The 15,462-nt window shown below is 50.0% G+C and overlaps 1 protein-coding gene across 1 annotated transcript; it reads right to left on the minus strand.

Moving 5' to 3' along the window:
* Positions 1-10,444: 10,444 nt before the first annotated feature.
* LOC123093169 (heavy metal-associated isoprenylated plant protein 6) lies at positions 10,445-12,496 on the minus strand. The gene is made up of 4 exons (XM_044515080.1): positions 12,196-12,496; positions 11,750-12,084; positions 11,551-11,632; positions 10,445-11,437 (listed from the first exon to the last, which is right to left on the minus strand). The coding sequence occupies exons 1-4, from the start codon at positions 12,326-12,328 to the stop codon at positions 10,728-10,730; spliced, it is 1,260 nt and encodes a 419-aa protein (XP_044371015.1). The 5' UTR covers positions 12,329-12,496; the 3' UTR covers positions 10,445-10,727.
* Positions 12,497-15,462: the final 2,966 nt, after the last annotated feature.

Consider the following 15,462-nt stretch of genomic DNA (forward strand, 5'->3'; position numbering starts at 1 on the left):
AAACCCTAGGCGCATGGGCCTATGTGGGGCTGGTGCCCTTGGCCCATTAGGCCAAGGCGCACCCCCTTACAGCCCATGTGGCCCCCCGAGACAGGTGGACCCACCCGGTGGACCCCCGGGACCCTTCCGGTGGTCCCGGTACAATACCGATAACCCCGAAACTTGTCCCGATGCCCGAAACAGGACTTCCCATATATAAATCTTTACCTCCGGACCATTCCGGAACTCCTCGTGACGTCCGGGATCTCATCCGGGAATCCGAACAACATTCGGGTTACTGCATGTACATATCCCTACAACCCTAGCGTAACCGAACCTTAAGTGTGTAGACCCTACGGGTTCGGGAGACAAGCAGACATGACCGAGACGACTCTCCGGTCAATAACCAACAGCGGGATCTGGATACCCATGTTGGCTCCCACATGCTCCACGATGATCTCATCGGATGAACCACGATGTCGAGGATTCTATCAACCCCGTACGCTATTCCCTTTGTCCATCGATATGTTACTTGCCCGAGATTCGATCGTCGGTATCCCAATACCTTGTTCAATCTCGTTACCGGCAAGTCACTTTACTCGTACCGTAATGCATGATCCCGTGACCAGACACTTGGTCACTCTGAGCTCATTATGATGATGCATTACCGAGTGGGCCCAGTGATACCTCTCCGTCATACGGAGTGACAAATCCCAGTCTTGATCCATGTCACCCAACAGACACTTTCGGAGATACCCGTAGTCTACCTTTATAGTCACCCAGTTACGTTGTGACGTTTGGCATACCCAAAGCACTCCTACGGTATCCGGGAGTTACACGATCTCATGGTCTAAGGAAAAGATACTTGACATTGGAAAACTCTAGCAAACGAACTATACGATCTTGTGCTATGTTTAGGATTGGGTCTTGTCCATCACATCATTCTCCTAATGATGTGATCTCGTTATCAATGACATCCAGTGTCCATAGTCAGGAAACCATGACTATCTGTTGATCAACGAGCTAGTCAACTAGAGGCTCACTAGGGACATGTTGGTGTCTGTTATTCACACATGTATTACGATTTCCGGATAACACAATTATAGCATGAATAAAGACAATTATCATGAACAAGGAAATATAATAATAATGCTTTTATTATTGCCTCTAGGGCATATTTCCAACACCCGAAACTTTCTCGATGGCCGAAACAGCACTTCCTATATATAATTCTTTACCTCCGGACCATTCTGGAACTCCTCATGACGTCCGGATCTCATCCGGGACTCCGAACAACATTCGGTTTGCTGCATACTCATATTCATACAACCCTAGCATCACCGAACCTTAAGTGTGTAGACCCTACGGGTTCGGGAGACATGCAGACATGACCGAGATGGCTCTCCGGTCAATAACCAACAGCGGGATCTGGATACCTATGTTGGCTCCCACATACTCCTCGATGATCTCATCGGATGAACCACGATGTCGAGGATTCAAGCAACCCCGTATACTATTCCCTTTGTCAGATGGTATGTTACTTGCCCGAGATTCGATCGTCGGTATCCCAATACCTCGTTCAATCTCGTTGCCGGCAAATCACTTTACTCGTACCGTAATGCATGATCCCGTGACCAGACACTTGGTCACTTTGAGCTCATTATTATGATGCACTACCGAGTGGGCCCAGTGATACCCCTCCGTTATACGGAGTGACAAATCCCAGTCTCGATCCGTGTCAACCCAACAGACACTTTCGGAGATACCTGTAGTGCACCTTTATAGTCACCCAGTTATGTTGTGACGTTTGGTACACCCAAAGCACTCCTACGGTATCCGGGAGTTACACGATCTCATAGTCTAAGGAAGAGATACTTGACATTGGAAAAGCTCTAGCAAAATGAACTACACGATCTTGTGCTATGCTTAGGATTGGGTCTTGTCCATCACATCATTCTCCCAATGATGTGATCCCGTTATCAAGGACATCCAAATGTCCATAGTCAGGAAACCATGACTATCTGTTGATCAACGAGCTAGTCAACTAGAGGCTCACTAGGGACATGTTGTGGTCTAAGTATTCACACGTGTATTACGATTTCCGGATAATACAATTATAGCATGAATAAAAGACAACTACCATGAACAAAGAAATATAATAATAATCCTTTTACTATTGCCTCTAGGGCATATTTCCAACAACTTTGACTCCTCTCAGTCCCTCGAACTCCTTGAGAAGAGGTGGTGCAAGTTTCTTGAGAAGGCCCGCACAAAAGGCCTTGATGTTACCCAACGCCACAATTTCCTTGGCGGAGAGGTGTCCCTCTTGGTTCTGCATTGCCACCACACATGCCATAGCCAGCGCGTCGTTAGCGCCATGCAGCGGCTCCTGCATGCACGCGCTAGACGTAGTCACATCAGCGCACCCCATCTTTTGTGGCGTGGGTCCGCAGTCCAACGAACCACCTCCTGGAAACCACCTCCCCTTCCTCTGTTGTTGGCAGCAACATATCTGTCACCGTGGCCCACCCGTCTGCAGCTTTGTCGGCAAGCAACGCCACATGGGAACACTTCGCATATTCCACCTCGGGTTCCGCGGCAGGCTGGTCTGAGGCGGCCCCCACCGGCCGGTCGAGCAAACCCGCGTCCACATGCGCCGCGCCAGAGCAAGCCTGATTTGGATCCACCAATGTCGCATCCTCCAGAGCCTTATCTATTCCTCCGGGATCCGCAGAGGGCCCAAAATCAATCATCAGCTGCAATCCTCCATTAGTGGCTGCGCGATCCCCAGACTCTCCTTGGTCAAAAGCCATTTCAAACGACCCAATCGGAACCCGCTGCACCAAATCAGCCACCGCAGCCTCGGACGTAGGCCTGGCCCCACAGCTCCGACCCGGATCTTCTGTGGCCAGCCTCGTCACTGGTGGCATGCGAACGGCTGCATCCTCAACCTCCCGCTGCGCTGCTGGCGGCACACACGCAGCAGTTTCCTCATCCTCCCGTCTCGCTCCCGACGCCGCAGACCCGGTGGCGATCGCCGGCGCGCGCACCGTCACCGCCGAGCCGCGCGCCATCGGCGGGATACTCCATTCAGACGGCCCGATGCGCCCCGTTAGCGCATGGAGATAGGAACCGTCGTGCACTCCGCTTGCCGGCGCCCCACTGCGGTGATCACGAACTCCCCTTGTCCACGGCAAAACACGCCACTCACCCCGGCCGGAGAAGTCCTCGAAGTCGTCCTGCATCCCGCTTTGGCCACTCCCATCAGAACTCGGCGGCCGCAGCCAGCGCTCCGGCCCCTCATGATCTCGCATCCGCCCTATGTGAATGAGCGTCTTGTACTCCAGCAAGGCACGCGACGTGGGCCGCCGCGCCGCCGGTCCTCCAAACACCTCCGGCTCCGGCACCCAGATACGCTTGGCCACCGGCACCTCGTCCGGGTCGATGCACCATGCCCGAAGCTTGAAGAGGGACAAGTCCTCTCTATCCTCTGTCTCCGGCGCTAAGCTCTCCACCAGACATGACGTGTCAAGAATCTCCGCCGCCGTCTCAGTCATCCACGTATGAGAAGGAATCCCCTCAATCATAATGTCCACTTGAGTGCGCATCACTCTCGTAACAGCTTGAGCTTGCTTGAGCCATGGTTTGATGAACAGCTTGAAGAACCCGTGCTTGACGGTGCCCGCCGCCAAAGCTCTGTTGCGCAACTCCGGCGCCGCAAAAACAACCAAGAAATCCTCAGGGTGGTATTTATGAACGGAGAAACGATGGCGAGGTATGCGCAACTCCTCCGACAAGGCCTCCGCCGCCTCCTGGCAAGACACCGCAGGTCGTGTTCCTCCCACATAGGCAACTACCGCCAACCTCAAACGTTGCTCGAGATCCTCCGTCTCCTGCGTCCGGCATGCTTGCTTCTGTGATGTAAATGATCTAGCCATAAGTAAACACCTTTCCTAAGAAAAAAAAGTTTCTACACATCATTGCCCCCACTTCTTTTTCATCCTGGCTCCGCCCCTGGATATCACGATATCGACTAACCTAACGTTTTGCTGGCCGTCGTTTGCCACGAGGCCAGGGAACATGATGATCGCCGAACGAGAGCCCCGCTAACCAATATGCCCCCTTATTCGATCCTCTGATAGTCACCCTCAATACAGTATGGGCATGAAGCAATCTCGGAACCCTCGTTTGCAAATAATGCTGCCGCCGCCCGCCGGCATGAAAACTATCCGATGCAGAATGCACAGACATTTCATACACTAAAAGTTCACTTCAAACAGTTTCGTCCCGGCTTCCTATAAACCACGAGACCCAAACTACAAATGTAATCGGAGCCAGCCAAGCCGTACGCAGTCCGAACACCGACAATCTTTTTCAATTACAAACTTAATTAGGATGCCGACTTAAATAAATGAAGAAGAACATAGAGCCAAAAGAGAGGGGTCCTCTGCACATGATCAAAGTTTTGAAATCCATCTTAGCTCACACAGTGCTTGCGTGGAGAATATTTTCGGTCAAACACATGCGTTTCCGCGCGGACAAGACAGAACATACGATCCGCTAGCAGGCGAAGGCGTGGTGTCCTCGGTCGATCAGTTCCATACATACATAGGTGCGTGCGTGCGTGCGTTTTTCTTTTCATCCACTATTTTTGGCACCGTGTGAATGATTAGACACAAACAAAGTATATAATGGCTGGCACTTGGAAGTGGATAGGATAGGATAGGGTGGTCTCGTTTTCTCCCCCTCGATCAGAAAATGGAGGTTCGCATTTCAAAAAAAGAAAAAAGAAAATGGAGGTTCGGGGAGCTGGCTGCTTACGCACGACCTCTGCCTACCCCTATCTGTTTAGCCAGCCATCCAACCAACCCGCAACAGGACAGCATCGAATATTGCATTCCGGAACAGTAAGCTGTGTCCAAATGTATACACAGTAGTGTATGTTTGTTCATTCCCGGGCAGAACAATTTAGCTGGGGGTGATCGATTGCACCGTAAGAACCGAGCTTGGGGTGTGCAATTGGATGCCATACCAGACTGAACATGACATCTGTCTGACAGAGAAAAACCAGGAAGCTGTTTTTGTTGGTAGAAGGGAGTAGCTAACTAATCTGTTGTGCAGAGCAGTGAGTAGAGTACATTCCACTGCTGCATCAGTAATAATCAGTTATAATTTCTGGCCTTGCAAGTTACCAGTTAGTTGGACTTGGACCCTTGAACCCAAAGTAAACGACGTGGCGTCTCTTACCATACCCTGCTGGCGCACCAAGAATGGAAGGGAGCTAGCAGAGCTGGCATCTAATATAGCCATGAGAAGATGTAAGAAAGGCATACAGGCATGGCGGAAATGAGCAGCAGAAAGACCAAAGGTAGGGCTAAAAGAGGCCCAAGCATGTGACTAAAGGGCGCCCATGAGCAAGCGAGGCCCACCGCCCTCCGCGTGGGCGGAAACTGTCCCGTCTGCTTCCTTCTTGTCTTTGTGGTCGACATTGATACCCTAGAGACCTTTTGTTTGTTGCGTACAGCCAAATTTTGAATTCAAAAGGGTTAAATTACGTAAAAGTAAAAAAGGCAGCTGAATTGAAATAAAGAAGAAGGTGGTTAAAAGGGCAGTGCAAAGACGAGAAAAATTGGCTTTCCGTTTAGGCGGGAGTTTACATGGATCAGGCGGGTACTGTCGAGATGGATGCAGTGCAAAACTGTGGGCAATGTTCAGACATTCGGCTACAGCATGCCCATGTGGGCAACGTGCTGCATGGATTAGATCCAATCATAACTGATTCCGTAAGGACATGGGAATAAGATCGGCCGGTCGGTTGCTAGCCACAACCCGGACCTGATTGGTTTCATTCATTCAAAAAGATTAGCACGCGTGCCAGCTCGATCAACTCACTCGGTTGAGATGATCCAAAACATACTGTACTTAGCTGGTCATCATTTGAATGTCGTGCGTGTGATCGTCGAGGCTGGGCCTGGGGACACAACTAACCACCATGGCCCTATCCGATCCTCTGACTGATGCTCACCTACAATCCATAGATTACGCGCATGATGATCCTAGCAATTTCTCCCCTCGTTTACAATAATTTCGGCCAGCATGATAATAATCCATCCTCTTTTTTTTTGCGAGCAGATAATAATCCACCCAATGCGCCGACATTTCATATACACACTAAAAAGGCGCTTCAAATGGTTTGAAGACTGGTCCGTCCCGGGTTCCTATAAGCCACTAGACTCAAAATATACTCCAGTCAGCCAAGCCGTACGTTTTTTTTTGGAAAAGCGGCGCCGTTTATTAAAATAAAATAGGTCCAACAAAGGTGGCGCCGTTTTTTTTGGAAAAGCGGCGCCGTTTATTAAAATAAAATATACTCCAGAAAGATGCATACGGCCACATTTATTAAAATAAAATAGGTCCAACAAAGGTCTGTAACTTCGTTACACAATAGTCCCCTAACGGCTCACAAAGAGCAGCAAAGTAAAAGCCACAGCCGGCATGCAAAATAAAGATAAGAAAACTAATTGCTTACCCTATTACATGACCGCCATCCAAACCGGCTAAAAATAGCCTGAGCTACCATCTCCCATCGGGCAGATCCAGTAACCAAATGCTCCCTGACCTCCGTCTGAGTGAGTAGCGACCACATACGGATTAGCGTGGTAGCTCGGAAGATGACCTGCAAAAAATGAGTATATGTTGTTCTGTTAAAAACCATATCATTCCTACAGTTCCAGACTGCCCAGAGTAAGGCACATACTCCTACACGAATGTGTTTAGCCGTTTGGGCCTCTATCCCATCCAGCCACGTCCCAAATAACGTGTTGATATTATTCGGTGGAGTAATATTAAAAGCAATGTGAACAGTCCGCCAAAGAACCTTCGCCATAGGACAATCGAGGAAGAGGTGTTTGATATTCTCGTCTTGATCACAAAAGCTACATCTCTTAGAACCAGTCCAATTGCGCTTTGTCAAATTATCCTTGGTTAAAATAACTTGTTTATGAACAAACCACGTAAACACTTTAACTCTCAGAGGGACCTTGACATTCCAAACATGCTTGGAGAGGGGAATAGAGCTAGAATTGATGACATCTAAGTACATCGATTTAACCGTGAACTCTCCACTCCTGGTTAATTTCCAGCTCAACGAATCCGGCCGTTGAGCAAGCTGCACATCCATTAGTCTTCTCACCAGATGTAGCCAGGCTTCCCAACGCGCTCCGGCAAGTGTTCTCCTAAATTGGATATTAAGGGGAGCGGTCCTAAGAACGGTTGCAACCAGAGCGTCTCTCCGTTGCACGACGTTATAAAGAGACGGATACTGTAGCGCGAGAGGGGTTTCCCCTAGCCATGTATCCTCGCAGAATCTGGTATTGTTACCGTCTCCAATAATAAACTTTGTTCTGTTGAAAAAGACCGATTTAACTCTCATCAGCCCTTTCCAAAAAGGTGAGTCCGTCGGCCTCACTGTTACCTGTGATAAAGTTTTGGAATGAAGGTACTTGTTGCGCAGAATCTGCGCCCACGAGGCTTCCGACTCTACAGATAACTTGTACAGCCACTTGCTGAGAAGACATCTGTTTTTCACCTCATGATTTTCAATCCCAAGACCCCCTTGGTCTTTTGGTCGGCAAATAATATCCCATTTAGTGAGTCGATATTTCCTTTTGGAATTATCACTCTGCCAAAAGAAACGGGATCGATAGAAATCCAGTCTTTTCCTAACTCCAATTGTTATCTCAAAAAACGACAAAAAAAACATAGGCATGCTCGTGAGGACCGAATTAATAAGAATTAACCGCCCCCCATAGGACATCAACTTGCCCTTCCAACAGCTTAGTTTCTTCTCGAATCGATCCTCAACACACTTCCACTCTCTATTTGTTAGCTTACGATGGTGAATTGGTATACCTAAATACGTAAAAGGTAAACTCCCAATTTCACACCCGAACAATTGCTTATAAGCCTCTTGTTCTTCTTTGGCTCTTCCAAAGCAGAACAATTCACTCTTGTGAAAGTTAATCTTTAAGCCCGTCAATTGTTCGAATAAGCATAACACCAGCTTCATGTTTCGCGCTTTTGTCAAGTCATGCTCCATGAAAAGTATAGTGTCATCAGCGTACTGTAGGATAGACACCCCTCCATCAACTAGATGAGGTACAAGGCCACCTACTTGGCCAGCATCATTTGCCCTACCTATTAGAATGGTCAACATGTCAGCTACGATGTTGAACAGAATAGGTGACATCGGATCTCCTTGTCTCAGGCCTTTATGTGTCTGGAAATAGTGACCTATGTCATCATTCACTTTGATTCCAACACTCCCTTTCTGCGTGAAATATTCAACCTGCTTTCTTCAAGCTGGGTCGAAACCTTTCATGCGCAAAGCCTGTTGTAGGAACGGCCACTTAACTTTATCGACAACCTTTTTGCACTACACAAACTTGATTAGGACGCCGACTCATAATTAAGCTGAATCAGCAAGAAAAAATCGGCACGCCGACGGGGCATGGATTCAAGAGTCCCTGGCCTGCCGCTGCTCGTACAGCCAAGGTCAAATACACATGACATGATACTCCCAGCCCCAGAGGAGAAGGATCCTGCTTCTGCACATGATGTCGAAGTCGTAATCAAGTGTTGCTGGTGGCAGCTAATAATTTCCTTCGTAGTTTCAACGTTCCATTAATTTTTGCTGACACGGTGCTTGCGTGGAGAATATTCCCGGTCAGACCACACATGCGTGGGGACAAGACAGACACAACATACGACCAGCACGCAGCAGCAGGGGGTTTATTTTCCTCGGCCCATCTGTTCCACAGACCATACATACATCCGTGCGTGTGTTTCTTTTCCTCCACTAATTTTGGCACCGTCTGAAAGAACGAGCGAACAATTTAAAAGCAAACAAAGAAGGAGTATCACCAAAGTGGATAGGATAGGGTGCCTTGGTTTCCTCCACTTCGATTATAAAACGGAAGTTTCAGGGAGCATATATGTGAGCTGGCTGCTTACGCACGTCCCGCCTACCCCTATTTGTTTAACCAAGCATCCAACGAACGAATACTTCATTTGCGTCCAAAGTCTATCCCCGTGGAGTACGTATGTACAGATACAGTGGTGATGTGTTGTTTATCCCGGGACACAACAATTTCCGCTTCCTTCAAACACGGGCGTACTCCTGACTCTGACTGACCGGTCGACTCGCAGGCAGTTGCTGCAATGCTACGTATCGACCCACGAGTATGGTGGACTGGTGGTATGACGGGCCTGCAAAATGTGGGCGAAAAGGACGTGCTATGTGATTTTCTAACCATTTGTTTTGTTTCCCTTCCGGATAACCCAAGCACGTCTTCCACTGAATTCCACGGGCCATTCGTCAACACCAAAAGTTCAGCCAGTCCACTCAGATTACTAGGAAGAAGAGAGAAAAGCAGCTACCGTTGGCGCACCTAATTAATCTTCGAGATTGCTCGGAAATGGTCTTGAAGCCAAATATCACCCTAAGGTTTTCCCCACAGATTGCGACAAAAAGATTGATTTCTCACAGGACAGGATAACGTAGTAAATACGTTGGCCCTTGGATTCACCGGGGCCGCGCATGTCGCTTGTGTCGTCCGTCGTCCATTCGATAATGTCAAAAAGCGGATGTGAATATACAAAGAGAAAACGACGGCCTACTTCCAAAAAAAGAAAGAAAAACGACGGCCTGGCCAGCCAGCCGTGACATATACTCATTTCACAAACGAAAAACAATGTGAATGCAATACCTAATCCTTTTCCCGGATCACGATCGAGTATGTCATCGGAAGCCTTAATAATGCATGCATTGTTATCATCAGTACATCAGGCTGCAGCTAGCCGCAAGATGCAGCTTGGCCGGCACGCACGCAGACGAAAATATCAAAACCTACTGCCGTCCAACACACACAGTACACACACACATACACAGAATAATTCCAAAAATATGCAAAGCACGCAGAATAATTCCGAAAATATCCAAAAGGAAATATCAACACCGGGAGAATATTCCAGATCGAGCGAGCGGCGTAGGTGTACCCCATGCCGGTGCGTAGCTATCCATCCTCCCGGGCGCCGCGTCGGACCGACGACGCGGGAAGGAGCACAACACCAATTTTGCCGCCACCATCCATCAGATCCTTCGTTACCATCAAGGCCAACAATTAAATGCCTGCAATTTTTCTTGCCCGTCACGACTCACGGTCCAATCAACGAGGATCACTGCCCGCAGTTAATCGCTTCTTAATGTGGAAATCTTCGCCGGTTCAATTGTCTCGACCGACGATTGATCACCACGTCGCTCTCACATCGACGACAGGGGCGGCGACCCAGGCTAGATTAAGCAAAACCGGTCCACGATTCAACGCCTAGCTCGCCACCAACGAGCGCGCACGCAATTTGCGACCCATTCGTCGATCTCATTCACCTCTTAATTTAGCGGAACAACTGGGTTAAAATCAAATTAATTAACCAATGGAGCTCGTGGCAGGAACGAACAATGGTCGATCAGCTGCAGAGACAGCGGAGGAAAGGCAGGGGGAACCAAAATTTGATCGGAGGCACGCATCGGTTCATGGATGGATGCCTCTGATCCGCGTAACTAGAGCTAAGCTAAGCTAGTGGAGAGCCTCGTCGCTGTCTGCTACAATGTCAGCATTGCTCTTCTCCCGGCCGGCCGGACGGCGCAGGTCGTCGGCGCTGATGAATGAGTTTTCGGGCGGCGGGTCACGTCACATGACGGAGCACGAGTTGGGGTTCTCGTCGCTGAACATCTGCGGAGGCGGCGCCGTGTCGAAGTGGTAGGGCGGCGGGTACGACGGCTGGTACGCCTGGGGGTTGGGGTTCTCCTGCTGGTAGTAGCCGCCGCTGGGGTGGTGTTGCTGCTGGTAGTAGCCGCCGGCCTCTCTTGGTTGCTGGTAGTAGCCGCCGGATTCGCCGCCCGGGTGTTGCTGCTGGTAGTAGCCGCCGGAGTTCGCGCTGGGGTGCTGTTGTTGTTGGTAGTAGCCGCCGGCGCCGGCGTACCCCGCGCCGTCGGCATTGCCGCCATAGGGGCTGTAGTAGCTGGGCGGGGGGCCCTGCGGCTGCGGGTACGGGACTTGGCCGTACGGCGAGACGTGGTGCGTCCTCGGCTGGACCGGCGCGGGCGCCACGGACGCCGCGGCGGACGCCATGGACGGGCCCGTCACCTCGATGCCTTTCCCCTTGTCCTGGCTCATGACGACGTGGTCACCGCCCGCCGCTTTGTCCTTCTTCTCGCCGTCGCCGGCGCCCTTGTCCTTCTTCTCGTCGCTGCCGCCCTTGTCCTTCTTGCCGGGCGCGACGGCCTCGACGGCGCGGTTGAGCTTCTCCGTGAGATACGCCACCATGGCGGGGACGTCCATGGTCCCCGTGACCTTCACCTCGTCCTTGGCATTGCCCTCCAGCTCCACATGCTTGACCCCTGGAAGAGACAAGACACACAGAACATCGTCAATTTCGAACGGAAGATACAAAATTAACAGCAGAACAAACCGCGAATTCGAAGAATTTAGAAGAAACCCAGCAAAACCGCACCTTTGATTTTGTAGATTCGGCGCCTGATGCGGTCGGCGCAGCCGTCGCAGTGGAGGCGGATCTTGAGCAGCACCGTGGTCTCCTGCGAAAGCAAAATCGAAGCGGAGACATTGTGAGCCGCAAGGTCGGTGGGACGGGCGTGGTGGTTGGGAGCAGAGTATTGCGTGGGGGTAGGATTTGCTGCTGCTTGTGTACCGACCTGGAGCTCCGTGGGTTTCTTCTCCTCTGTGTGGGTGGGCGGTTGCTTCTTCGCCGCGTCTTCCTCTTTGGGCGGCTGCGGCTTGGAGGAGCCGGGCTTATCCCCCTTGTCGGCTCCGCCGCCCCCCTTGTCGGGATTCTCCTTGTCGGGGCTCTTCTTCTCGGCCGCGGCGGGGGCTGCTGGGGGCTTGGCCGGGCCGGCGCCGGCGCCGGAGGAGACGATCTCGACGGGCTTCTTGGTGCGGGACTCGATCCTCGCCTTGAGCGCGGCCGCGTCGGCCGTCCCCGCCACGACGACCCTGTTCGACGCCGCGTCCGCCACCACCGCCTGCACGCCTGCGCGACAAGTCCAGACAAGCACACGAATCAGCCACCAGACTAACACAAAATGCAGAGAAGGGAGCACGGGAGCAGGGAAATTGGCGGCGGGATGGAGCGGGCGCGTACCAGGCATGCTCTTGATGCTGTTGCGGACCTTCTTGGCGCAGCCGGCGCAATGCAAGACCATCTTGAGCACGACCGGCGGCGGCGGCTCGGCGGCGCCGTCGACGCCGCCGGGAGCCTCCTTCCCCGCCCCCATAGAAACCGAGGAGGCTAGCTAGCTACGCTCTGTGGCTCTCCGAGGCTTCTGGACTCTTCTTCTCTAGCTCCTTCTCCGGGTCTCCTACACGTGTTGGCGCGAGCGAGCAGGGGAGCGTGGGTGTTTTGACGGCGCGGGCTCTGCGAGAAAAACCAAGCGGAACGAGAACGAAACAAAACGGCAGTGCGGCGCGGGCGGGGATAAATAGGCGGGGGGAAGGAAAGGTCCGGAGGTAGAAGGCAAGGCGGCGGGGCCCGCGCGTCAGGCGGTGCCGGCCGCCCGATCCGATCCACATCCGCGGTGCGCGTGGCGGTAAGTTTCTGCCCGCTGCTGCTGCTGCTGCTGCTGGCGGGTGGGGAGTGCGGGTTACGCCCGCTCACCTGGGACGTCATCACCGCGTTGAGTTGACCGGTGTTACCGTCGCCGCGGCTGGCAATGTCATGCCATGTAAAGGTGAACCCGTCATTGCGCTCCCTTTTCCTCCACCGGTCGGATTGCCTGGCTATAGCTAGCCAAATCGTAGCGCACGCGCAATGGAGTGGCTTTCTGATTACAAAAGGGTTTTCTTTCCTTTTTCCAAAGTCTAAACACGGCGAGGGCTGTCCTTTTGGCCTTTACATTGTTTTCGTATAGACGTCATGACAGACGATCTTGAATTTTGATTCAACTTCTATACATGTTTGCGTGTCACTGAACGATAGGTGTTTGCGGTATAGTAGCAGCTCTATATTTTTTTTCTCGATCGAGTTTTGGACATGCCTGACCGGACCCCACAAGGCTACACGAGCAAACAAAAGACCTCATCTCTGATTGATGATGTCGTTAAGTCACCTCTTTCTCGAAACCAGCAATGATTAACATCAGAGGGTTATCACTTATCTTGTTGACGCCTCTATCTTTTTTTTCGCGAGAAAAATTTCGATCTATTTATCTTCAATCATGGCAGTACAACGAGTACCAGAAATAATAGAAATTACATCCAGATCCGTAGACCACCTAGCGACAACTACCAGCACTGAAGCGAGCCGAAGGCGCGCCGCCGTCATCGCCCCTCCATCGCCGGAGTCGGGCATAACTTGTTGTAGTAGACAGTCGGGAAGTCGTCGTGCTAAAGCCCCGTAGGACCAGCGCACCAGAACAGCAACCGTCGCAGATGAAGAATAACGTAGATCAGAAAAATCCAATCCGAAGACACACAAACGTAGACGAACAACGACGAGATCCAAGCAAATCCACCAAATATAGATTCGCCGGAGACACACCTCCACACGCCCACCAACGATGCTAAACGCATCGCCGAAACGGGGGCTAGGCGGGGAGACCTTTATTCCATCTTCGGGGAACCGTCGCCGTCTCGTCTTCCTGAGCAGGACACAACCTCTAGCAAAACTGAAAGAAACGATTAAAAACGGAGCCCTCCCGCCGACCCTTGCCGAGATCCACTGCGCCCCCATGGCCCTAAGGCCATCGGAGAGGAGGCGGACCTGGGCGACGGCGACGGAAGGCAAAAACCCTAACTTTTTGTGGAGAAGAAGGAGGAGGCGGCGGCTACAAAGGATGGCGTCAAATCCTGATTTTTTTTGCGGAAGTTAACTTTCATGGATATTTGATGCCAGTTACACATACAACATTATTATCCTATCATAGCCTACATGGAATTAAAGTTTATCCCTTTTGGAAGAAGAATAGGGATGATAGTTGACGCCTCTATCTTGTTCTAGCCGTCTCTCTAACCCTCATCGTTCCGGATCTAGGGGCGTGGTCATGGCCCCACAAAAATTGTAAAAGTTACTCTCCTAGACACTCCGTCCATTCTTAATTTTTTTTCCAGAGTTTCTAATATAAACTACATAATTAACAAAACGAGTGTATCCACACTTTAAACTACGTCTATATACATTCGTATGTAGTTCATATTGAAATCTCTAAAAATGACTTATATTTAAGACTGATGGAGAAAAAATCTTTCTAGAGGTTTCAATAGAAACTACATACAAATGTATATAACTTAGTTTAGAGTGTAAATTCACTCATTTTGCTCCGTATGTAGTCCATATTGAAATAACTAAAATGACTTATATTTAGTAACGGAGGGAGTATTTTTTACTAGTGCAATGTTTATTCACAATATTGATTTAGTGTAAAGAAGATTTTTTCCCCTAGCCACTGGAATGTTGTCCATGGTTGCATTCACACTGCCAAATCCTAGATCCACCGCTACGATTGAGTTGTTGATCTTGGCAGCACCGGTGACTACTCGGTGTAATAAGTACATGTATTTGGAACCGCGTCGGTAATTTTTGTCTTGTTTCGACTATTTGGAATTATCATAACGACTGTAGTTTTAACGGAGCGAAAGTCCACAACTTTTTATAGGTTATATTCCACGCTATAGGATGTATTCTTGTTTGGTCATTACTGCAACACGCGGAGCTGTGAGATTTTATTGTCTCTAGGTACAACCAATAAGAGATCGTAGCATGGGATACATATAACCGGTTTGGATGACAGCCCAATAATAGTTTGTGTAGGCATATTTTCCTATTTATGCCGGTTGTGGCTCGTAATAATTTTAGAATACTACTACCTCCGTTTCTAAATATTTATCTTTTTGGTGATTTTGAATGTATTACCACATACGAATGCATATAAACATATTTTAAAGTGTATATAGATCCAGTCATTTTGCTCCGTATGCAGTCACTTGTTAGAATCTTTTTTTTTGCGGGGGACTTGTTAGAATCTTTAGGAAGACAAACATTTAGGAATGGGGGAGAAGTACTTTGATGTTGAAGATTAATAACACTACTAAACCTTTTAAAAAATGGTCGTATGCATCGTGAGATGCAGGGTCGGGTGATCCTGGTCATTTATAAAAAAGAAACTTTTATTTCTTTTCTAGCCGTTGGGCTTCTTCTGTATAATCTCGCAAAAAATAGTACAGGACAAACCATAAAATTTGTAGCAAAAGGTAAATAGATCTATAAAAGTGCTGGTACTGTATCAGAGTACCGTTGTCGCTCGAAACGTGAAAGGTTCAGCTGGGCAGGTGGTACGTACATCAGCGGCCGTCCCCCGTGACGGCGACGTGATGTGCCGCCACCTGTCCTGTGAGCTACGTGTGCTGACGTACT

This window comes from Triticum aestivum, chromosome 4B, assembly GCF_018294505.1.
Source record: "Triticum aestivum cultivar Chinese Spring chromosome 4B, IWGSC CS RefSeq v2.1, whole genome shotgun sequence".
Classification (NCBI taxonomy): domain Eukaryota; kingdom Viridiplantae; phylum Streptophyta; class Magnoliopsida; order Poales; family Poaceae; genus Triticum; species Triticum aestivum.